The 25,157-nt window shown below is 43.9% G+C and overlaps 1 protein-coding gene across 2 annotated transcripts in view; it reads left to right on the top strand.

Annotated features, from left to right (window-relative positions):
* Window positions 1-21,282, top strand: part of pcgf1 (polycomb group ring finger 1) — a 59,939-nt gene extending 38,657 nt beyond the window's left edge. For both annotated transcript variants that reach the window (XM_048599968.1, XM_048599974.1), the window contains exons 6-9: window positions 2,265-2,304; window positions 12,573-12,662; window positions 12,744-12,824; window positions 20,229-21,282. In XM_048599968.1, the coding sequence (XP_048455925.1) occupies window positions 2,265-2,304; window positions 12,573-12,662; window positions 12,744-12,824; window positions 20,229-20,279 (262 nt within the window). In that variant the 3' untranslated portion in view covers window positions 20,280-21,282. The remainder of the gene's footprint in view (window positions 1-2,264; window positions 2,305-12,572; window positions 12,663-12,743; window positions 12,825-20,228) is intronic.
* Window positions 21,283-25,157: the final 3,875 nt, after the last annotated feature.

Genomic DNA, 25,157 nt, shown 5'->3' with positions numbered 1-25,157 from the left:
GGCTGACAAATCAAAAGATCAGTGTCAGATATTCTGATGCTCTGTTAGCTGAGGGAGCAGGGCCAGTGTCAAGGACTTTCCATGTGTAAATAAAGGGTGACTTAGTGATGGAATGCTGGCCTCCATGAAGTTATTTCAACTTCTCTTTTCTTCAAAAAAATTGCAATAGGATCTTTTCCCATCCACCCAGGAAAGCAGTTTAATATCATATTTGAGATGAACACCATTCTTTAGTGGTTGAGCTCAAAACAGTGAGTGCCAACATTGGATCATATCCAATTCTATTGGATTTTGAAAGGCATTTCAGAAAATTCTAGTCTTAGTTGCGAACTGTACAGGCACGAATGGTCAAAATGACTACCTCCTGTGTTATATCACTCCATGGTTTGATTCAAATACTTAGGGTAGCTGGTACAGCACTCTTGGCTGACTATATATTTCCTATCTCACCCTGAGGCTGATGTTTTGCCAAGGAGGTGGAGAGGAGGAGCCAGTTATTTTTTCGTCTGAAATCCCTCTTCAGTGGGAAACTGAAATTTGAATTTTCACAAAGGAGAACCTTTAATTGGTGAGGATATTGGTTTCCTGTGCAAGGCAGGATTGAAAACAGTTTTCACCCAGAGAACCCAGTGAGGCTGCTGGTTGTCATGAGGAAAGTGCGATGTTACAGGAGCTGCAAGCCTGGCACCCATTAGGCGTTTGAAGGGAGGTCTTCTATTTTTTTTTCAGGTGTTAGCCTGCAAAATACCAAATTTATTGAACTCGGTTTTGTAACTTTGATTTGACTCTTGCCCTCTGGATATCTCATCTGTTAAAGACTACCATACTTGCAAGCTGCAGTCATAAAATATTGATTTCTGTAACATCTTTCACGACGTTATGACATCCCAAAACACTTTACAGCTAATGTGAGACCCTGCAATCAGCAATATGATAATAATCAAAATCTGTTAATTGTGGGTGTTATTTGAGCAATAGATATCAGTCAGGAAGGATACTGGGGTGAACTGCTTTGCTTTTGTGGGTAATTATGCCACAGGATTTTTTTTTTTTTCAAATTTTCCCTTGATGAGGTAGAAGGGGCCTCAGTTCGCACACCAACCTCCGCAAAGACTACTTTGCCACGGTGCTAAAGTTGTCAGCCTTGGCTCATTTGCAGCTTTAGTTTAATGGTAGTCAGAAGGTCAAGCTTCACTTTTTCTTTTTCTTTTATAAAGTTGGCGTGTAAATGTGCCCCTTAATTCTATCCAGGTGCCACAGTAAACTAGCGCAGACAAAAGCTCAGGTTATAAATGGAGAAGTGAGGGAATAGCTCAGTACCAAATTTCATTAGAGATATTGAGTTAACACTTCCACCAAAATAATGAGAATTGATGCTGGCTGTTTTATTCATGAAACGGGGTTAACCTTGTTGGGACTCGGGCAGCTTGATGTAAATCTGCTTATTATTCAACTATTGCACATGGGATAAAATGTTTCGCATAATAAAAAAAATAATTAGAGGGTCACCATGGTCTGATTGATCAGCTGCATTGAGTTTATTGGGAGTGCATTAAGGAAAATAATTCATTTTGTAACCATTATTGCTGCAAGTTTAAGAGGTGAACTTCATTTGAATTTTATATTTTGTTTCCCTGTTCCCATGATGATTGTAGTCTGAGTGTGATGTTTGCTTCTTTTTGTGTTTTTCCCTTCGATTTTTTTTTTCCTGTTCTCGTCTCTTGTAAACGAGTTATTAACTGAATACGGCTTCCCACATGTACAAGTAGCCTTCCACAGTTGCCTACCTGCTACATTTAGACTTTTTGCCCAGCAGCATGGACCCTGAGAAGACTGACTAAGCCAAAATCAACCTAGTTTGTAACCAGTCCTCCTTCAGTGCAGGAGGCTTCCTAATCCATTGGTGGCATTGAGGAGTCCTGATCTACTTTGTAAAACAACTGAGCCAGTTCAATTGGTTAGCTTTAAATTGTGGTGCATTGGAGCACACTGCAACTAGGGCGTGCTTGCTGTCACAAATTTGTCACACATTTGCCCGGTGTGTGCACTAGCATTGCCAACAAGAGGGGCTTGTGTTTGTTCTGGGCTATTTGATTTCCATCGACTCAGGCCTAGACATAGTGTAGTACTAAAGTCAGATGCCCAGTATGTTCAGATTGGTAAATATTTTGGGGGTTTTTGCTTTTACTGAGTTTTGTTCCTTGGAGATGATATAGCCTGTATATAGACTTATGTTTTTCTATTTTGTTTTTGTTATCATGCAGTTCCTCCCTGGGTAAAGAGAAAGGGAAACTTGTGTTACAGGTAAGATACTAAGCTGGGCCATGTTGGTCACCAATTGCTGTATTTATTTTGCATCTGACACTCCCCAACAGTAGCTTTTGATGTAGATTTCGATACTTGCACATTCAAATCCCTGTTACCTTGCCTCTTCCTGTCTCTGTAATCAGCTTGAGTCCTACTATCCTCAGATCTCTGCACTTCTTCAATTCTGGTCTCTCGATACCCCCAATTTCTACCACTTCACCATTTTGGCCATACCCTCAGCTATCACTTAACAGCAGTAGCCTTACCAAGTGCAACAATGTTGCAGGTTACTTGTACCTGGAGATTTTCTAGTTGCTGTGCCTACAGTTGGGTTGATCTGCCAACAGATGGGCTAAGCATATTTTGAGGCAAGTTGGGCCTAACAGCATCAGGCCTTGGACAGCTGGCAACAGTTCTACATAGTCCTATGGCTAGGCTGCGTGAAAATCTGAATGCGTGGTTAAGAACATTTCACTGTACCAACCAAGACAAAAAAATCATATGCGCAATGTCCCTGGTATTGCTATCAGCCCACCAAAGTAGAGAGAAGTGAAGGAGAAATAACCATGTCTCAGGTTGAATGACTTTGTCATCAATGAGGATAATAGCGGTAATATTGACAAGATTCCTGGTCCAACCCCTTTCCTTTCGGGATATGGACAATACTGCCCAAGTCACAATTATTGTCCATGTTTAGTTGTCCTAAGAAAGTTGTGGCAGATGCAGAACGTTGTGTTGACATTAATTGACATTTCAGCCGAGGTGAGTGCTTGACTTCTCTGACAGCATTAAGTGACTTTGACATTAGTGAGGCTTGATCATGAAGGTGATGGAAGTTCCCTCCCTTGAAACCACTGGCACACCGGTTCAGGATTTTTTCCAAGGATCCAGCTGAATTATTGAATTCATGGTGGGATGTGTAATGTGAACTTCCGCATTGAGAGTCTAGAATCCAACCCACAGCCTTGAAAGTCAATTTCTTCAGGTGGATGAGAGAGTAGAGGTGTTTAACCAAGTGGTTAATGAACTTTGTAGGCAGCCCTATGTGTATTATGTACTGGCAGAATACTCTGAAGTCATTCAGCCTGTGTGCTCCTCTGACACAATTCCCAGATGCAGAAGGCGTTTTATTCTGTGTGTGTGTGTGTGTGTCTGTTCTAATAGACAGACCCTCAGTAAATCCAAAACATATTTAACATGAAGTAGATACAAAGCCTGCAGTTAATGCAAGGGCTCAAGGGTCACGAATCATTTCACATCACTACACTACAGCAGATGGGGTCTATTGATTTTTTTTTTCATCCTGTGTTCTCAGATCATTGAAGTAGAATTCAATTATTCCCACTCTTGTCAGAAAACAGTCTGTGTACCCCTCCTCCCTTTCCCAGTGGACACATGCACAGAGTAAATAACACTGGAGTTGTTAAATCATGCAACGTGATGTCAGGTGAAATTCAGACATTACCTGCTCCTGTTGGCAAATATTGATGTTGTACAACTTCTGTTTCAAAACTTTTCTTCCTCCTCTAAAATCCAGAATCAGGTCACATGTTTTCAAGGTATTAATTGATGTCTGTGTGCTGCAAGCTTTTTTTTAACTTTTTAAAAACTCAGCTTCTTTTCCTTTTCTAACGTCCCTCTCCCAATACTCAGCTATAAGTTGTGTGATATCAAGGTGTGAACCACGGCTCAGTGGATAGCATTCCGACTTATCATCAGAACGCCTTTGTTCCGTGTTCTACTCTGGAAATTTGAGCACCAGAACCCAGGCTGACACTGTCAGTGCTGAAAGCACTGCTTTTGGATGAGGCATTAAACCATCTATACATTCTTAAATGGAGGCAGAAGATCCTTGGGCTCCAGTGCCAATAAATATCCCAACCTAGATCATTTGGACATTATCACCGTGCCATTTCTGAGAGCTTGTTCTACACGAACTGGCTGCGGCACTTTCCTGCATAACAATATGGCTAGATTTCAGAAGTAATGCACTTTGAAACAGGCTGAGACTCCTGAAAGGTATCAAATAAGTGAACAATTTTCTATTGTATTTTTCTCTTTGTCTCTTGATCTATTCTTTTACCTCTTACTTCAGAATATAAGAAATACAAATAGATCATGCAGCCTCTCAAGCCTGCTTCAGCATTCAGTGCGATCCTACCCACTATTCTGCACCATCTCCTTTCTCACTTCCCATAATCGCTGTATTCCCTTTGAGGTCGAAATTCTATCTGTTTCAGCCTTAAATATATTTAACAATGTAGTATCTGGGTTAGAAAGATTCACAATTTTTGCTCTTGGTTTCTTATATTATAAACAGACAAATGCTATTGCTGGAAAATGTTTTGAGACGTTCACTAGTTGTAAAAGATGCTTTATACAATGACCTCCTTGTAATATGAGGAGTGATTGAGGACTCTGGATCTGTACATGGAGTGTAGATGGATGAGGGGGGGATCTGATGGAACCTTCAAAATATTGAGAGGCCTGGATAGAGTGGACAAGGGGATGATGTTTCCAATGATAGGAAGACGAGGACTTGAGGGCACAGCCTCAGAATGAAGGGTTGACAGTTAAGAACTGAAATGAGGAGGAATTTCTTCAGCCAGAGTGTGGTGAATCTATGGAACTCATTGTCATAGAGGGCTATGGAGGTCAAGTCACTGAATGCATTTAAGACAGAGAGATTTTTAATTAGTAAAGGGATTAAGGGTTAAGGGGGAGAAGGCAGGAGAATGGCTTTGAGAAACATATTAGTCATATGATCATGGCAGAGCAGATTCAGTGGGCTGACTGGCCTAATTCTGATCCTATGTCTTGTGGTATAAATGCAAGTCATTACTTCTTTCCAACACTTATGTCTTTTTCTTGTGTTCCTGCACAAGATCTCTCTTGTTGATGCTTTTGTGTCCACATGCTCCCCTCCACACCTCTCCATATACACTCTCCCCCCTTATTCCCACACTTGTGCTCCAGCAGGCACTCCTGCACCTGCTCTACCACTCACCATGTCATGCTGTTACCTACCTAACTTATTCAAATAGAATTGTTGCAGCACAGATAGATGCTGTTTTGCCCTACAATGTCCCTGAAAAATCTATTCATTTTGTCCCCGTTCTCTCCATGCCCTTTTTTAAAAACAAAAGCAATTATGGGTTTTGCGATTGGTCTCAGAAGGTTAGGGTGGATGTGATTGAGTGGATGCAAAGACTGGTGGCTGGGAGCAAAGGAGGAAGCCAACGAAGTTTCTACTTCTGTTTGGAGGAAATAGTGGGGTTGTGGTAATGTCACTGGACTAGTAATCTAGAGCTCATGTACTGGGGTCATGGGTTAAAATCCCACTATGGTGGCTGGTAGATATTTAAATTGAATTAATATAAATGGAATGTAAATGTTAGTTTCATGGCCGTCATTACTGAAGCTACAATTGATTGTTATTTTAAAAAACATGTGATTTGCATGTCCTTTGTCTGTGTGGTGGTGGTGGGGTCAGGGAAATATCAACTGTCCTTGCGTAGTCTGGAGCCGTTGTTAGTCCAAATACACAGTACTGTGACTCTGAACTGAGCCTATTAGCCCTCTCAGCTTAAGGGCAATAAAGAATAGATGACAACTGCTGATCCTACCAACAATGTCCATGCCCCACTAAGCAATGAAGAAAATAATGTTACCAGAATCTAGTATGAATAATACAGGCTGGAGAAACTTCAGAAGGACAGCAATGCTCCCACCAGCAAAATGGAACAAACTGCAAAAGAAACAAAGTGGAACATTAATAGATTCATTTGGTGTACAATTTTCAATCCAGAAGGATGCCAATAAAAAAAATCCTTTACATATATGAGGATTTCTCTTGTGCAGAATATTTTCCCCTTTTATCTTTTCTTTTCTCTGTGGTGATGGCTTGCCAAAGTGCTTCAGTTCTGATGACGATCATCTAGAGTTGAAACATTAGCTTGCTCTATCTCCATGGATGCTGTCTGACCCACTGTGATCTCCAGCATTTGTTATTTTCAGTGCAGCTCATCTTGATTCAGTTTTGTCCCATTGTAAGAGGAACATATGCCATGTGCCCATGTGTAGAGGAGAGGAGGTTCTTGCTCTGATTATTATTCAGCAGTAGTCTTGATATTTGTATATGTTCTCAAAATTGTGGGACCTATGAGAGTATGAGGAGGATTAAGCACTTAGGTTGGGATGTGGTCCTCCAGATTCTACAAATTGAACATGGTGCATGTGTTTGGATGGCAACTTGTGTCCAGAACCCAGCCGCTCACTTGTATTCTAATAGTACTGAGAGCTGCCACCCGTGCTAAAGTTAATTTAAAGTGCACCTGCATGCAAGTGATATGTGGCTTGCACTGCTGTTGCATTGGAGCCCAGTGCTAGTTTTCATAGAGGCAAACTATCTAATGCTACTTGATATAAGTGTAAATGGAACATTAGGAGGAACTTTGGCAATGATGTGATGCTAGTGTAAAATAAACTGACCACACTGATGAAGGATATCTATGAAAATCTGCCTGGAAATGACCTGGATGCTCACCTATTCGTACTGAAAATGCTTTGTTTGGGATTCGGAAAAGTGTCAATAACCCAGATTCACTGTTTGCCAGAGCTGCCTCCATCTTGGGTAGAATATCACCGCCTGATGAATTATTAGACCTTGCATTTTTCTCCTCTCTTACCTTAACCCAAAACCAAGTCTAGTTGGAGCAGTGGTCCATCAACTACTGAGCATAGCCATGTGACAAATCAGGGCTGGATTTATACAGTTAATGGTAGGGTCCTGGGGAGTGTTGCCAAATAAAGAGACCTAGGGGTGCAAGTGCATAGTTCCTTGAAGGTGGAGTCACAGGTAGACACGGTAATGAAGGTGATGTTTGATACACTTGCCTTTTATTGGTTAGGGCATTGAGTGTAGGAGTTGGGATGTCATGTTGCAACTGTACAGGACAATTTTGGAATACAGCATTCAATTCAGATCTCCCTGCTACAGGAAACTTGAAAGACGCAGAAAAGATTTATAAGGGTGTTGCCAGGTTTGGAGGGTTTGAGCTATAGGGAGAGGCTGAATAGGCTGGGGTTATTTTCCCTGGAGCATTGGAGTTTGAGGGATGACCTTATTGAGGTTTATAAAATCATGAGGGCAATAATAGGATGAATAGCCAAGGTCTTTTTTGCAGGGTAGGGAAATTCAAAACTAGAGGGCATAGGTTTAAGATAAGAGGGGAAAGATATGAAAGGGAAGTAAGGAGAAGCTTGTAATGCAGACGGTGGTGAGTTGCCAGAGGAAATGGGGTAGATTGGTACAATTACAACATTTAAAAGGTAACTGGCTGGGTACATGAATAGGAAGGGTTTGGAGGGATATGGGCCTAAGGAGAATTGCAAGGCTTTTTGTGCATATATTAGAAGAAAGAGGATAGCAAAGAAAAGAGTAGGCCCCCTCGAGGACAAAGGAGGGGAGTTATGCACGGAGCCACAGGAAGTGGGAGAGATCCTTAATAAGTACTTTGTATCAGTATTCACCGAGGAGAAGGACATGACTGATGTTGAGGCCAGGGATGAGTGTGTGAATACTTGAGAGAATGTCAATACAGTAAAGGAGGAAGTTTTGGGTATCCTAAATTGCATTAAGACAGACAAGTCCCTAGTCCCCGATGGAATCTATCCCAGGGGCATGGTGTACAAGAGTTGGCAAAACCTGTCGCAGCTATATAAAAGATAACAAGGTGTAAAGCTGGATGAACACGGCAGGCCAAGCAGCATCAGAGGAGCAGGAAGGCTGGCATTTCGGGCCTAGACCCTTCTTCAGAAATGGGGGAGGGGAAGGGGGTTCTGAAATAAATAGGGGGAGAGGGGGAGGCGGATAGAAGATGGATAGAGGAGAAGATACGTGGAGAGGAGACAGACAGGTCAAAGAGGCGGGGATGGATCCAGTAAAGGTGAGTGTAGGTGGGGAGGTAGGGAGGAGATAGGTCAGTCCAGGGAGGACAGACAGGTCAAGGGGGCGGGATGAGGTTAGTGGGTAGGAGATGGGGGTGGGGCTTGAGGTGGGAGGAGGGGATAGGTGGGAGGAAGGACAGGTTAGGGAGGCAAAGACGAGCTGGGCTGGTTTTGGGATGGTAGGGGGAGGGGAGATTTTGAAGCTTGTGAAGTCCACATTGATACCATTGGGCTGCAGGGTTCGCAAGCAGAATATGAGTTGCTGTTTCTGCAACCTTCGGGTAACATGGTTGTGGCACTGCAGGAGGCCTAGGATGGACATGTCGTCTGAGGAATGGGAGGCGGAGTTGAAATGGTTCGCGACTGGGAGGTGCAGTTGTTTAGTGCGAACCGAGCGTAGGTGTTCTGCAAAGCGGTCCCCAAGACTCCGCTTGGTTTCCCCGATGTAAAGGAGGCCACACCGGGTACAGCGGATGCAGTATACCACATTAGCAAATGAGCAGGTGAACATCTGCTTGATGTGGAAAGTCTTCTTGGGGCCTGGGATGGGGGTGAGGGAGGAGGTGTAGGGGCAGGTGTAGCACTTCCTGCGGTTGCAGGGAAACGTGCCGGGTGTGGTGGGGCTGGCGGGGAATGTGGAGCGGACAAGGGAGTCACGGAGAGAGTGGTCCCTCCGGAGAGCATAGAACATAGAACATAGAACATTACAGCGCAGTACAGGCCCTTCGGCCCTCGATGTTGCGCCGACCTGTGAAACCAATCTGAAGCCCATTTAACCTAAACTATTCCATTATCATCCGTATGTTTATCCAATGACCATTTAAATGCCCTTAAAGTTGGCGAGTCTACTACTTTTGCAGGCAGGGCGTTCCACGCCCTTACTACTCTCTGAGTAAAGAACCTACCTCTGACATCTGTCCTATATCTATCACCCCTCAATTTAAAGCTATGTCCCCTCGTGCTAGCCATCACCATCCGAGGAAAAAGGCTCCCACTTTCCACCCTATCTAATCCTCTGATCATCTTGTATGTCTTTATCAAGTCACCTCTTAACCTTCTTCTGTCTAACGAAAACAGCGTCAAAACCCTCAGCTTTTCCTCATAAGACCTTCCCTCCATACCAGGCAACATCCTGGTAAATCTCCTGTGCACCCTTTCCAATGCTTCCACATCCTTCCTGTAATGCGGTGACCAGAACTGTACGCAATACTCCAAGTGCGGCCGCACCAGAGTTTTGTACAGCTGCAACATGACCTCATGGCTCCGAAACTCAATCCCTCTATCAATAAAACCTAACATACCGTACGCCTTCTTAACAACGCTATCAACCTGAGTGGCAACTTTCAGTGATCTATGCACATGGACACCAAGATCTCTCTGCTCATCCACACTACCAAGAATCTTACCATTAGCCCAGTACTTATTCCTGTTACTCCTTCCAAAGTGAATCACCTCACACTTTTCTGCATTAAACTCCATTTGCCACCTCTCAGCCCAGCTCTGCAGCTTATCTATGTCCCTCTGTAACCTGCAACCTCCTTCCGTACTATCCACAACTCCACCGACTTTGGTGTCGTCCGCAAATTTACTAACCCATCCTTCTACGCCTTCATCCAGGTCATTTATAAAAATGACAAACAGCAGTGGCCCCAAAACAGATCCTTGAGGTACACCACTAGTAACTGAACTCCAGGATGAACATTTCCCATCAACAACCACCCTCTGTCTTCTTACAGCTAGCCAATTTCTGATCCAAACCGCTAAATCACCCTCAATCCCATGCCTCCATATTTTCTGCAATAGCCTACCATGGGGAACCTTATCAAATGCTTTACTGAAATCCATAGACACCACATCAACCGCTTTACCCTCATCCACCTGTTTGGTCACCTTCTCAAAGAACTCAATAAGGTTTGTGAGGCACGACCTACCCTTCACAAAACCGTGTTGACTATCCCTAATCAAATTATTCCTTTCTAGATGATTATAAATCCTATCTCTTATAATTCTTTCCAACACTTTACCCACAACCGAAGTAAGGCTCACTGGTCTATAATTACCAGGGTTGTCTCTACTCCCCTTCTTGAACAAGGGGACAACATTTGCTCGTCTCCAGTCTTCTGGCACTATTCCTGAAGACAATGACGACATAAAGATCAAAGCCAAAGGCTCTGCAATCTCCTCTCTAGCTTCCCAGAGAATCCTAGGATAAATCCCATCCGGCCCAGGGGACTTATCTATTTTCACACCTTCCAGAATTGCTAACACCTCCTCCTTATGAACCTCAATCCCGTCTAGTCTAATAGACTGTATCTCAGTATTCTCCTCGACAACATTGTCTTTTTCCTGTGTGAATGCTGACGAAAAATATTCATTTAGCACCTCTCCTATCTCTTCGGACTCCACGCACAACTTCCCACTACTGTCCTTGACCGGCCCTAATCTTACTCTAGTCATTCTTTGATTCCTGACATACCAATAGAAAGCTTTAGGGTTTTCCTTGATCCTACCTGCTAAAGACTTCTCATGTCCCCTCCTGGCTCTTCTTAGCTCTCTCTTTAGGTCCTTCCTGGCAGATAAGGGTGGGGAGGGAAAAATGTCTTTGGTGGTGGGGTCAGATTTCAGATGGCGGAAGTGTCGGAGGATGATGCATTGGATCCAGAGGTTGGTGGGGTGGTACGTGAGGACGAGGGGAATTCTGTTTTGGTTGTTGTTGCAGGGAGGGGGTGTGAGGGATGAGTTGCAGGAAATGCGGGAGACACGGTTGAGGGCGTTCTCGACCACTGAGGGGGGGAAGTTGCGGTCCTTGAAAAACGAGAACATCTGAGATGTACGGGAGTGGAACGTAAGCCTTCCTGCTCCTCTGATGCTGCTTGGCCTGCTGTGTTCATCCAGCTCTACACCTTGTTATCTCAGATTCTCCAGCATCTGCAGCTCCTACTATCTCTCCAGCTATATAAAACCCTTGTTAGACCGCATTTGGAGTATTGTGTGTCGTTTTGGTTGCCACATTACCAGAAGGACATGGAATCTTTGGAGAGAGTGCAGAGAATGTTCGCTAGGATGTTGCCGGGTCTCAAGGGCATTGGTTATGAGGAAAGGTTAAAAAGACTAGGATTATTTTCACTGAAAAGACAGCGGCTGAGAGGAGACCTGATAGAGGTCTACAAAGTTAAGAGAGGCATAGATAGAGTGGATAGTCAGAGGATTTTTCCCACGGTTGAAGTTTCAATTACAAGGGGGCACAGGTTCAAGGTGAGGGCAAAGGTTTAAGGGAGATGTGTGAGGAAGGTTTTTCATGCAGAGTAGTAGGGGCCTGGAATGCACTGCCAGAGGACGGGGTAGAAGCAGGCACATTGGTGACATTTAAGAGGCATCTGGATGGTTACATGAATAGGGAGGGAATAGAGGGATACAGACTGAATAAGGGCAGAAAGTTTCAGAGATAGCAGGAACTGCAGATGCTGGAGAATCTGAGATAACAAGGTGTAGAGCTGGATGAACACAGCAGGCCAAGCAGCATCAGAGGAGCAGGAAGGCTGACGTTTCAGGCCTAGACCCTTCATAAGGGCAGAAAGTTTGTTTTGTAGTTTAGTCAGAACATGATGATCAGCACAGGCTTGGAGGGCCGAAGGGCCTGTTCCTGTGCCTTGCTTCTCTTTTGTTCTTTGTAAATGCTGGCAAATCAGGGAGGAGATGGTCCAGTGGTATTATCACTGGGCTGTTAATCCAGAGACCCAGATAACTCTGGGTGTGAATCTCGCCATGGCAGATGGTGGAATTTGAATTTAATAAAAATGTCTGGAATTAAGAATCTGATGACGAACACGAATCCATTGTCGATTGTTGGAAAAATCCATGTGGTTCACTAATGTCCTTTAGGGAAGGAAACTGCTATCCTTACCTGGCCTGGACTGCATGTGACTCTAGACCCACAGCAATGTGGTTGATTCTGAACTTCCCTCTGGGCAATTAGACATGGGCAATAAATGCTGCGTGGCCAGCGACGCCCTCATCCCGTGAATGAATAATAAAAATAAGGCTAGAGTAATTTAGGATATCTGGTCGGCATGGACAAGTTGGACTGAAGGATCTGTTTCCATGCTGTACAACTCTATGACTCGATCACCAAACCTGAGGCCTCCTGGGGTCTGTATGGCTTTGTGTTTTCAATTCCTTGATGGAGCTTTTTTATAATAGAAGGGACTTATTTGATCATATCATGCAAATGAGCCTGATACTTTGTGTCCAGGGGAGTGAAGTGAGAACCAAACAAAACCACTAAAATATTTTCTTTTTTTATTTAATACTTGCAGCAAAAGTACGTCCGATGTTCAGTCCGAGCAGAGATCAGGCACCTGAGGAGAGTTCTATGCCACAGAATTAATGTGCTTGATCAGCAACAGGTAAGCTAGGGAGGGCTAGCAAGGAATTGATTTGTTTCTTTGCCATGGTTTGCAAAAATATAATGGACTTTCTTTCTGCAGGTGCAAATACTGTTTGACAATGAGCCTTTGCCAGAACACATGACCATGAAACAGCTCTGGCTCTTGAGATGGTATGGGAAGGTGAGTGCTGAGTATGCAAGTAGCTGCTTGAGTACTGTGCTTGAGGGAGAAAGAAAGAGAAGGATCCCTAAACAAGGCCAGATAAAATAGGGAGAGACTTGTGTGGGCTATGAACACTGTGGTGTCGTCTCGTTACTGATTTTTACCAGTGGGAACAATTTTCCCTTATTTACTCTATCAAAACTTTCTTTTTTTAAAGAATTTGCAACATGTCTTTTAAATCTGCCCTTAACCCTTCTACTTTGTGGAAAACAATCCCCAAGTTTCAAAATCTGCTGTAGTTCTCTTATCTGAGTTATTTTCCTTTCACCACTCCTCTTGTGGTGCCAACCATGACTTTTTTGAGAACACATCAACACTGATGTGGATATTGATGACTTGGACAGCAAAGAGCAGGAACTCAAGCACTGAATGCTGTAGAACCCTGATGGAAACTGACTTCTATTCTGAGAAACATCCCACTACCATCATTGGTGATAGTAGGAACTGCCGATGCTGGAGGATCTGAGATGACAAGGTGTAGACTGGATGAACACAGCAGGCCAGGCAGCATCAGAGGAGCAGGAAATCTGACGTTTCAGGTCTGGACCCTTCTTCAGAAAGGGTCTGAAGAAGGGTCCAGACCTGAAAGGTTAGCTTTCCTGCTCCTCTGATGTGCCTGGCCTGCCGTGTTCATCTAGCTCGACACCTTGTTATCCCACTACCATCATCCTCTGCTCCCTGCCTCTCAGGAATTTTGGATCCAATGTGCCAGTTTGCTATATCCATTCTTACTTTCTTGACCTGTCTGCTGTGAGGGACCTAGCAAAAGCCTTGCCAAAGATCAGGCAGACTACATCAAATGCATTAACCTCATAACCCTCACGGTTACCTCCTTAAAACATTTGATCAAATTTGTCAACCATTACCTTCCTTTAACAAATTCGTGCTGATTAATTAGTGTCTGTCCAAGGTCAGGTATATTCTGTCCTTTAAATTTCTTTCTAATAACTTCCTGACCATTGAAGTTAGACTGACTGGCCTATAACTTCCAGCTGTATCCCTTCCAATGTTTTTCAATAATGGGACAACGTTAACAGTCATCCGGTCCTCTGGAACTTAACCTGCAGCCAAAAAGGATCTGCAAATTACTGCCAGAGCCTTGATATTTACTCCCTCGATAGCCTGGGATTGATTTCATCCAGGCCTGAAGGCCGCAAAATCCATTCTCTCTCTCTCTTTTTAATTTATTCTAACATTTCATAGCCCTCCAACCTGTTGTCTATACCTGCATCATACTTTTCCATTGTAAAGATTGATGAAAACTATTCATTGAGGACTATGCTCACACTTTCCAGATCCACACACTATTTCTATCATCCCTAGTGAGCCCTACTATTTTCTTAGTTATTCTTATTCTTTACCTATTTTAAACTCCTTTAGGTTTTCCTTTTATTCCAATTGCCAATGCTTTCTCATGCAATCTCTTAGCTCCTTTAATTTCTTTTTTTCAAATTCCCGTTATGCTTTTCATATTCCTTTAGGACTCCACCATATTGAGCCCACTGATATGGTTTCCATCTGCTCAGGCTCAATTAAGTCCCGAACTCCCCCTTTCTTGTTGGGCTTTCTACGTACTGACTAAAATAAATTTCCTGGATATTATTGAAGAATTTTGCTCCCTTTCTACCTTGCATACAAAAGCTATGCCAGTTAATTTGGTTAGTTAAATTCCCTTATAGTTAGAGTCACCGAGGTGTACAGCACAGAAACAGACCCTTCGGTCCAACTCGTCCATACTGACAGGTTTTCCTAAATTAATCTAGTCCCATTTGCTGTCATTTGGCCCATATCCCTCTCAACCCTTCCTATTCATATACCTATCTAGTTGCCTTTCAAATGTTATAATTGTACCTGCCTCCACCACCTCTATTGCTGCCTTATTATTCTTGTACTTCTCTGAAATTTGATTTTGCATTTGGTTTTCTATCTCTCCCTGACTGCTTGGTGGGGGAGGGAGGGAGGCTGTAGCCCTTTTGTGCCTTTTGTGTTGTTTTTGTGCCCATATTATCTAATTTGATGATCGTTTCCAAGATACTGTCCCTCTTGACTGCTATAATTGATTTCTTGGTCAGTACTGTGACTCCAACCACTTTTCTATCTCCAGCTTTATCTTCTCTGAATACCTGTAACCAAAGAATGTTGAACTGCCAATCCTGCTCATTTTTCAGCCAAGTCTTGATCATAACTATGATTCACACTTCCACATGCCCTCGGCTCATGTTCCTCATTCCTTAGGCACCTTCCTTTTAAAATATATTCCATTTAGCCTTTCTGAACTCACTACGTACAAAAGTGTGTGATGTAGTTCCTTTGCCTTCCAGACTTGCTTCTGGGGGAGGCGATGGCCTAGTGGTATTATCACTCAACTGTTAATCCGGTGACCCAGGCAACGTTCTGGGGACGCAGGCTCGAATTCTGCCATGGCAGATGGTGAAATTTGAATTCAATAAAAATCCAGATTTAAGAGTCTAACCATGACCGTGAATCCATTGCCCATTGTTGGTGTGAAAAACCCATCTGGTTCACTAATGTTCTTTAGGGAAGGAAACTGCTATCCTTACCTGGTCTGACCTACATGTGAGTCCAGACACACAGCAATGTGGTTGACTCTTAACTGCCCCCTGAGATGGGCAATAAATGCTGGGATAGCTAGAGACACCATCATCCTCTGAATGAGTTAAAAAAACTATAGGCTAGTTAGCTAGACATCTGTTATTATGAAAATGTTAGAGTCTGTTGTAAAGGATGTAATAGCAGAGCATTTAGAAGTACATAATGTGATCAAGCAGAGTCAGCATAGCTCCGTGAAGGGAAGTAATGCCTGACAAATTTGTTGGAATTCTTTTGAGGTGAGAAGCAGTGGATGTGGTATATTTGCATTTCCAGAAGCATTTGATAAGGCCATACACGTTAGACTATGTAATAACATAAGATCACGTGGTGTTGAAAGCAGTATATTAGCATAAACAAAGGATTGGCTAACTAATAGAACACAGACAGTTGGGATAAGGGGAGAGTTTTCAGGATGGTGATGTGTCATAGGGATCACTTCTAGGGCCACGATTATTTGCAATATGTATTAATGACTTGAGTTAAGTGAATGTACAATAACCAAGATTGCAATGATCTAAAAATAGGTAAGAGAGCAAGTGGTGAGTATGATAGATTCTGTCAAGGGTTTAGGTGAGTGGGTAAAACTTGACAGGTGGAATATAATGTGAAGAAATGTGAGGTTATGCACTTTGGCTGAAAAATTACAGGAGATGAGTATTATTTAAATAGAGAGACTGCAGAACAGCGATTTGGAAGTCCCTGTGCATGAATCACAAAATGCTAGCATTCAATTTTTATTTATTCATTCACGGGATGAGGGGTGTCGCTGACTAGGCAGCATTTATTGCCCATCCCTAATTGCCCAGAGGGCAGTTCAGAGTCAACCACATTGCTGTGGGTCTGGAGTCACATGTAGGCCAGACCAGTTAAGGATGGCAGCTTTCTTCCCTAAAGGACATTAGTGAACCAGATGGATTTTTCTGAAAATCGACAACAGAAGGTAAGAAGGAAGGAAAATGGAATGTTGGCCTTTATTTTAAAGGGAATGATGTATAAAAGTAGGGAGGTTTTGCTAAAATCATGCAGGGCGCAGGTCAGACTACAGCTAGGATTCTGTGAATGGTTTTGGGCTCCTTATCTAAGGAAAGATGTACTGTTTTGGAGACAGTCCAGAGAACATTCTCTAGGCTGATGCCAGGGATTTTGTTTTTTGAGGAGAGTTTGAGTAAATTGGGCCTGTAAGTGTTGGAAAATAGAAAAATGAGAGGCGACCCTATTAGAGTAGAGAAGATTCTTGGGATTTGACAAGGTCAAGGCAGAAAGATTGTTTTCCGTTGTAGGAGAGTCTGGGACCAAAGGGCATAATCGCAGAATAAAAGTCACCCATTTAAGTAGAGATGAGAGTAGTGGATTTGTGAAATTCTTAACCACAGAGGGCTATCGAGGCTGGGTCATAAAAAATCTGCCAATCTCAGCCCTGAATATACTTAATCAGTAAGGGAACCAAAGACATTTTTACCCTTCCCACCCTTATCTGCTTTCCGGAGGGACCACTCTCTCCGTGACTCCCTTGTCCACTCCACACTCCCCTCCAGCCCCACCACCCCCGGCACTTTTCCCTGCAACTGCAGGAAGTGCTACACCTGCCCCTACATCTCCCCCCTCACCCCCATCCCAGGCCCCAAGAAGACTTTCCACATCAAGCAGATGTTCACCTGCACATCTGCTAATGTGGTATACTGCATCCGCTGTTCCCGTTGCGGCCTCCTCTACATCGGGGAAACCAAGCGGAGGCTTGGGGACTGGTTTGCAGAACACCTACGCTCGGTTCACGCTAAACAACTGCACCTCCAGTCGCGAACCATTTCAACTCCCCCTCCCATTCCTCAAACAACATGTCCATCCTGGGCCTCCTGCAGTGCCACAACGATGCTACCCGTAGGTTGCAGGAACAGCAACTCATATATTCCGCTTGGGAACCCTGCAGCCCAATGGTATCAATGTGGACTTCACAAGTTTCAAAATCTCCCCTCCCCCTACCGCATCCCAAAACCAGACCCCGCCTCCCTAACCTGTCCTTCCTCCCACCTATCCCCTCCTCCCACCTCAAGCCCCACCCCCATCTCCTACCTACTAACCTCATCCCGCCCCCTTGACCTGTCCGTCCTCCCTGGACTGACCTATCTCCTCCCTAACTCCCCACCTACACTCACCTTTACTGGCTCCATCCCCACCTCTTTGACCTGTCTGTCTCCTCTCCACCTATCTTCTCCTCTATCCATCTTCTATCTGCCTCCCCCTCTCTCCCTATTTATTTCAGAACCCCCTTCCCCTCCCCCATTTCTGAAGAAGGGTCTAGGCCCGAAACGTCAGCCTTCCTGCTCCTCCAATGCTGCTTGGCCTGCTGTGTTCATCCAGCTCTACACCTTGTTATCTCAGATTCTGCAGCATCTGCAGTTCCTACTATCTCAGGGAATGAAGGGTTATGGGGAAAAGGTAGGAAGGCGGAGTTGAGGATTATCAGATCAACCGTGATCTCATTGGCACAACAGCCCCGATCACTGAATGGCCTACTTTTGCTTGTACATCTTATGGTGTTAAGACTAGAGAAATTCATGTGTCAATCAATGACTGGTGCACTTGAAATTGGTTCCAGTTTATTGGGAGCAAGTATCGGGAAACTGTGCTGAGGCTGGTGTTCGAGTGGGCTTGTAATAAGGGACCTAGATGGAGTTTTAAACTTAGTAGTGGGAGCAAAGAATCAAATGGGATCAAAATACTCCAGATAGGGTCTATCCAGGGTTTTTCTATCCAGTATAGTTGCAGCATAACTTTTGTGTCTTTTTGCACCAGTAGAGACAAGGCAAGAGAAAAAGATGTTAAGGGAAATGATAAATAGACTGTGACATGAATGGATAGTGTAGAAATTGAAGAGTAAATCAACAGACCAAGTGGACATGGTGTAGCTCTGTTGATTAATTATGATTTTTGGATACTAGCGAGGAATGACCTGAGTTCAGGGAATCTAGACATGGAAAAAGATTTATGTAACAATGAGAAATGATAAAAGCAAGAAGTAACTTTTGGAAGTGGTGTACAGGTTTCCCCAACAGTTTCACTAGGATTGGGTATAAGGGAGGGAATGTTAGGAGTTTGTCAGAAAGGTATGGCAAACAAATAGTGACCATAATAATGAGAAATGAATTTTTTGGGGTGTTGAAGGAATATTGACTAGTACACTGGGTAGATCTCCCTCTTCTCCTTGAAGAAGTAGCATGGTATCTTCTGCATCCACCTGAGACACTACACAGCCCCTTTCATTTACCATGTTCATCTGAAAGATGGCTCTTGTGGCAGTGCAGCATCCCTTTGATTCTGCACTGAAGAGCAGTTTGCAATTTGTCTCAACCTAATAGAATGAGTCACGAACTCACGATCTTCTAAACTCTTGAATTCCTATCTTTGATAATTTACCTTCCTACCTGCAACAGTGGAATTTGCCAGCTGGTTTGCAATTGAAGGGGCAATCTCAGGGGTGGGTGATCAATGCCAAGGCCAAAAAGTTAGTGTTCTAGTGTAAATTAATGTGAGAGGTCAAGAGGGAAAGTTCCAAAGTGTGGGGCACAAAGGTTGAAGTCTACACTTCTTCATTGTTCTGTAATAACGACCCAATTTTGGAAACTGTTTATGGCATATGTTGAGAAGCCTGGGTAGTGACATTGATGAATAGCTTTAGGAGTTGGATTTTCTGTTATTTTCTATTGCTTGCATCGAGGCAGAGTTTTCAGAACAATGTAAGTTCTGTAAAGGCAGTTTCTCTAGGGCTTGGGGGAAGGGGTGTAAATGTTGCATTAGTGACTGGCACCACTTTGCAAAAGAACTCTCACCAGTAATTGTGTAACTCACTATAACTGCTTCCTATTCACTTCAGCGGGAACTGAACTCCTTAGTTTCTACAGTGGCACATGCTGCTAATTTTTTTTGTAACCTCATCTCATCATGCTTTTATAATTTTTCAACAACAGTTTGCATTATAGAGCCAAATGGCCAGGAGTTTCATAACAGCGTTATCAAACAGAAATTGGTACTGATCTGTAAGTATGGATTTTGTGCCCAAGTCTCTGGTATGGGACTTGAATCCACAACTTTCAAACCAGGTTGGCATTCTACTTGCTGTGCCATGGCTGCCATAAGAAAACAGATCAGAAGATATAGGCATGGCATCCTTTGAATAGTGGCACTAGAGTCAACAACTTTGGTGTGAAGACTGGGAAAAGATGGCTTTAAAAGTTATGAGACTAGTTAATGTTGCTCATCAAAGAATGTGGAGATCCATGTGCGTGGATTGTTATTCAGCTAAGCAAGCAATTAAGGCAAATAGCATGTTAGCCAGAGGCGTTGGTGTATGAGTAAGGGTCTTGTATAATTATATAGGGCTTTGGGACTACATCTAGGTTATTGTGTACATTCTTGGTCATCTTATTAACAGAAGGATATATTGGTCTCAAGATGTAGTAAAGGCTCATTGGAATGATGCCTGGAATGCGAGAGTTGGCAGAATCGGGGCCTTTATGTTCTTGAGTTCACAAAAATGAAAAGCAACTCGAGTGAAACAAAATTCTGAATGGGTTTGGTAGAGTAGAAGAATCGTGGAACCCAAACAGTGTGGAAGCAGGCCATTTGACCCATCGAATCCAAACTGACTTTCTGAAGAGCATCCCGCTTGCACCCACCACAACCTCTCCTATCCCTGTAACCCTGCATTTTCCCATTTTATTTTTTAACTTCACTTTCTGCTTTTTATTTCAGCCAACACCAATGGTCCTTCACTATAGTGTGAAAGAGAAGCGAGGAAGGTGAAAGCAGAGGCAGACAAACAACTCTTCCAGTGCGTCAAAATGTGCTGTCAGTGTTTTTAGAAAGCAACCTGGTGTGCTGAGCAAGCCTGGACTTTGGAAAACATTAATTTTTACCTACAATCATATGGTCTATGCAGCTCTACCTACCAAATAGACTGTGTCCAACCAGCTTAGATCTGCTTGTAAATTTAAGGCAACCCCCTCTGTAGCCTGGTGGTAATTTGTGAAAGGGCCAAGTACTCTGCCACTGTTGCCATCTATTCACCCTCACTGGTCTTTCAGTTGTCTCCAGTCGGGTCAAACAGTGACTGTGGGCTGGCCTCAAGGAGGATATTCAAGACAAATGTGTTTCCTGCACACTCTCTTCTTCTGACAGACACACTTCACGTAAACCTCATGCTTCTATTCATCCTTACAGCAGCAGCGTCCAAGCTGATGGTAATCCTGCAAATGCATGATAGAACCTCATCTTCGGCTGTTTGTGAGTCAGTTCAGAACCAAGAACGGCAGCCAGAAGTAACTATTCAACCTGTACAATTGGCTGTTTGTATGCTTATTTATTTCCTTTTTTTTTTGATGGGGTATGTAGTGTATTAAAAAAAGCTTTTTTCAGTGAAATTTGCACTAACAGAATGGCTTTTTTAGATAATGTGTTATGAAATGATAAATGTGTTCATGTGTCCCAATAAAGTATTGGGTTCTACAGCATTCTGTTTAAGGGGGGAGAATTTTACACATTTTTAAAACCCCTTTAATTGATATCAGTGGAAATTGAGATCTATTTGTTTTCCACACTGCAGTTAATTTTGGTAGTGTTGTATCGTCCATAATTGCTCAAATTTACAAAATATTCCTCTTTTTAACAAAAGGTATTGGAGAATGTGTGCTTTTGCAACTTCTGTAAAGGTTTGTTCTGTATTGTTGTAAACCTTTGGATTCTTTCAAGTATTCAGTGCCTCCGTGTAAATTGCAAAAGTGAAAATGATATCAAGCTTGAAATCTAAGCAAATGGAATTTTGCACTTTATTTCTCCCTGAACTGAATTTTCTCCTCCTTCCCTCTATCCTATCTCCCTAAACAGGATGGGGCGTTCATTCCTCCAACTACATTAAGGATGGGCATACTGGGTACCCTTGTGGTCTCTTTTTTTCATGGGTGTGCCCAAGCAACAAATGTTGGCATAGGTGCTGAACATTTTGCTAAATTAGTTGATTGAACCATCCAGGGCATTGCAATTTATGGACCAATAATTAAGTGCATGAACTAATTTAAAAATACTTATGGAATACTGGCCTTTATAGGACTGAATGAATGATTATATTGTCACATATATTTTATAGTGGAGAAGAAAAACGGTAAAATACAGTGAAAGGCTTTTCCAGAGTTGCCATGATCTGGCACCATTTTGAACAATTTAAGAAAAAGGAAAGGAAAATGGAAAGAGACAACAAGGTGCAGGGCTGGATGAACACAGCAGGCCAAGCAGCATCATAGGAGCAGAGAGGCTGACGTTTCGGGCCTAGACCCTTCATCAGAAAAGGGGGAGGGGAAGGGGGTTTTGAAATAAATAGGGAGAGAGTGGGAGGCGGATAGAAGAGGGATAGAGGAGAGGATAGGTGGAGAGGAAACAAACAGGTCAAAGAGGCGGGGATGGAGCCAGGAAAGGTGAGTGTAGGTAGGGAGTTAGGAAGGGGATAGGTCAGTCCAGGGAGGACGGACAGGTCAAGGGGGCGGGATGAGGTTGGTCGGTAGGAGATGGAGGTGCGGCTTGAGGTGGGGAGAGGGGATAGGTGGGAGGAAGAACAGATTAGGGAGGCAGGGACGAGCTGGACTGGTTTTGGGATGCGGTGGGGGGAGGGGAGATTTTGAAACTTGTGAAATCCACATTGATACCATTGGGCTGCAGGGTTCCCAAGCGGAATATGAGTTGCTGTTCCTGCAACCTTCGGGTGGCATCGTTGTGGCACTGCAGGAGGCCCAGGATGGACATGTCGTCTGAGGAATGGGAGGGGGAGTTGAAATGGTTCGCGACTGGGAGGTGCAGTTGTTTGTTGCGAACCGAGCGTAGGTGTTCTGCAAAGCGGTCCCCGAGTCTCCGCTTGGTTTCCCCGATGTAGAGGAAGCCACACCGGGTACAGCGGATGCAGTATACCACATTGGCAGATGTGCAGGTGAACATCTGCTTGATGTGGAAAGTCTTCTTGGGGCCTGGGATGGGGGTGAGGGAGGAGGTATGGGGGCAGGTGTAGCACTTCCTGCGGTTGCAGGGAAAAGTGCCGGGTGTGGTGGAGCTGGAGGGGAGTGTGGAGCGGACAAGGGAGTCACGGAGAGAGTTGTCCCTCCGGAAAGCAGATAAAGGTGGGGAGGGAAAGATGTCTTTGGTGGTGGGGTCGGATTGCAGATGGCGGAAGTGTCAGAGGATGATGCGTTGGATCCGGAGGTTGGTGGGGTGGTACGTGAGGACGAGGGGGATTCTTTTTTGGTTTTTATTGCGTGGACGGGGTGTGAGGGATGAGGTGCGGGAGATGTGGGAGACACGGTTGAGGGCGTTCTCGACCACCGAGGAGGGGAAGTTACGATCCTTTTATAGCTTGAAGAGTCAATCAGTCTGGAACCAGCTCATTACCACAACCAAGCTGTCATTCCTCAGGTACCATTTTTTGCCACTGGGCTGACATTGCTAATGTAGCAGCTGCCAATTCTGATGTTCACCCTGGAAAGTAAGAGCCCACTATCCTCTGCTGTGGGCCCGCTTGAGATCTGCACTGGGCTCTCATTGCCGATGGCATCCGTGCTCAGGACAAGCGGTAAGTAAAGGAAAATAGAAAAAAGATAAGGGGTTGGGGGGGGAGTGAAAGAAAAAGAAAAGTGGTCGAAGTGGACAGGTTCCAGCTCAGGACCCCTGCTTCACCGCCATCTTGAGTGGCACAAATGCCAGGGCTGGGAAGAGCCAGAATACAAGGGGCCACTTTCTCCCTCCACATGGACAGCAGTGGTTCAAAATAATGGCTTACTGCAACTTTCTCGAAGGTGGTTGGGAACAGGCAAATAAACACTGCCTCACATCCCAAGATTGAATTTTTTATAAAAAGGAAATTCATGCTTTTTTTTTGTTAGTTTTAAGCAGCAATCTCTATGATCTCTATGAAACTTGGTGACAAGTCATTAGCAGCTTTTTTTTATTTGTGCTCCCTCGCCTGGATAGAAATGTTCCTGGATACTCTTGCCTTTCACAGTGTGAGTTGGCATACATCCCAAGAAATGATAGCAGAAGAGCTTTCCTGCATTGTTGTGAAATCTTCTGAAGCACTAAAGTGAAGTGAATGTGATAGGCCTTGACATCAAGGCTGCATTTAACAGATTGTGGCATCAAGGAGCCTTCACAAATTTTCTCTGCTCATTAGAGTCATACCTTGGGCCGAGGACAGTACCCTGAGGAACTCCTGCAGAGATGTCCTGGAGCCAAGATGACTAAAGTCCAACAACCACAACCATTTTCCCCATTTGCAACCATTTTCAACTGCTTTATCAATGACCTTCCCTCCATCGTAAGGTCAGAAATGGGGATGTTTGCTGATGATGGTACAAATGTTCAACACCATTCATGATTCCTCAAACATTGCATTCTAACATGGACTGCTTCAACAAGATCTAGATGCTATCCAGGCTTGGGCTGAAAATGGCAAATAACGGTCATGCCATAAGTTGCAGGCAGTGACCATCACCAATAACAGACAATCTAACCACCGTCCCTTAACGTTCACCAGTGTTACCCTCACTGAATCCCCCACTATCAACATCCTTGGCTTACCATTGACTAAAAACTGAACTGGACTTGCCACATAAACACATTGGCTACAAGACCAGGTCAGAAGCTTGGAATATTGCAGCCAGTAGCTCACCTCCTGACTCCCGAAAGCCTCTCCTCTATGTCCAAGGCACGTGATGGAATACTCCCCACTTTTATGGATGAGTGCAGCTCCAACAACACTCAAAAAGCTCAACACCACCTAGGACATAGCCTGCTTGATTAGCACCATATCAACAAGTATTCAGTTATTCCAGCACTGATGCTCAGTAGCAGTACTGTGTACCATCAACAAGATACCCTGAAGAAAATCCTTATGACACAGGAACAAAATTAGACCATTCAGCCCTTCCAGTCTGCTCTGCTGTTCACTCATGGCTGATCTGTTTGTCAAACCCATTTTACTGCCTTCTCCCCAAACCCTTGATCCCCTTACTAATCAAAAACCTATCTATCTCTGTCATAAATGCACTTGATGACTTGGCTGCCACAGCCCTCTGTACAATAGGTTTTACAGATTAACTGTGTTCTGAGTGAAGAAATTCCTGTCAGCTCAGTTCTAAATGGTTATTCCTTCACTCTGAGGCTGTGCTCTCAGGTCCTAGCCTCTCCTACTAGTGCAAACATCTCCAAACCCAGATCGCCAAAGATTCCTAGACAGTACCTTCCAAACCTATAACCACTTCCATCGAGAAGGCCAAGGGCAGCAGATACATGGAAACACGACCACTTGCAAATTCCCTCTAATCCACTTTCCACCCTGACTGAAAATATATCGCCATTTTTTTCAGTGTTGCTCGGTCAAAATCCTGGATTTCCCCACCCCCAGCCGAGGGCATTATAGGTGTACCCACAGTGCATGGATTGCAGCAGTTCAAGAAAGCAGCTCGCTACCATCTTTCAAGTGCAACTGGGACTAGTAATAAATGGCCAGCCAACAACAACAATGTCCCACGTCTATAAAAATAAATTCAGCCACTTGATATTGTGACCAAAGGAGAGAAGTGTCTAGAAGTGGCTTGTAGGATGTGTTGAAGTGTAGGGGCCTGCCTAACTGAGAGACCTTCTGAC

This window comes from Rhincodon typus, chromosome 1 (genome assembly GCF_021869965.1).
Source record: "Rhincodon typus isolate 14 chromosome 1, sRhiTyp1.1, whole genome shotgun sequence".
NCBI classification, from domain to species: Eukaryota; Metazoa; Chordata; class Chondrichthyes; order Orectolobiformes; family Rhincodontidae; genus Rhincodon; species Rhincodon typus.
Note: the sequence above shows the minus strand (reverse complement) of the source record. Positions and strands in the feature narration are given on the sequence as shown.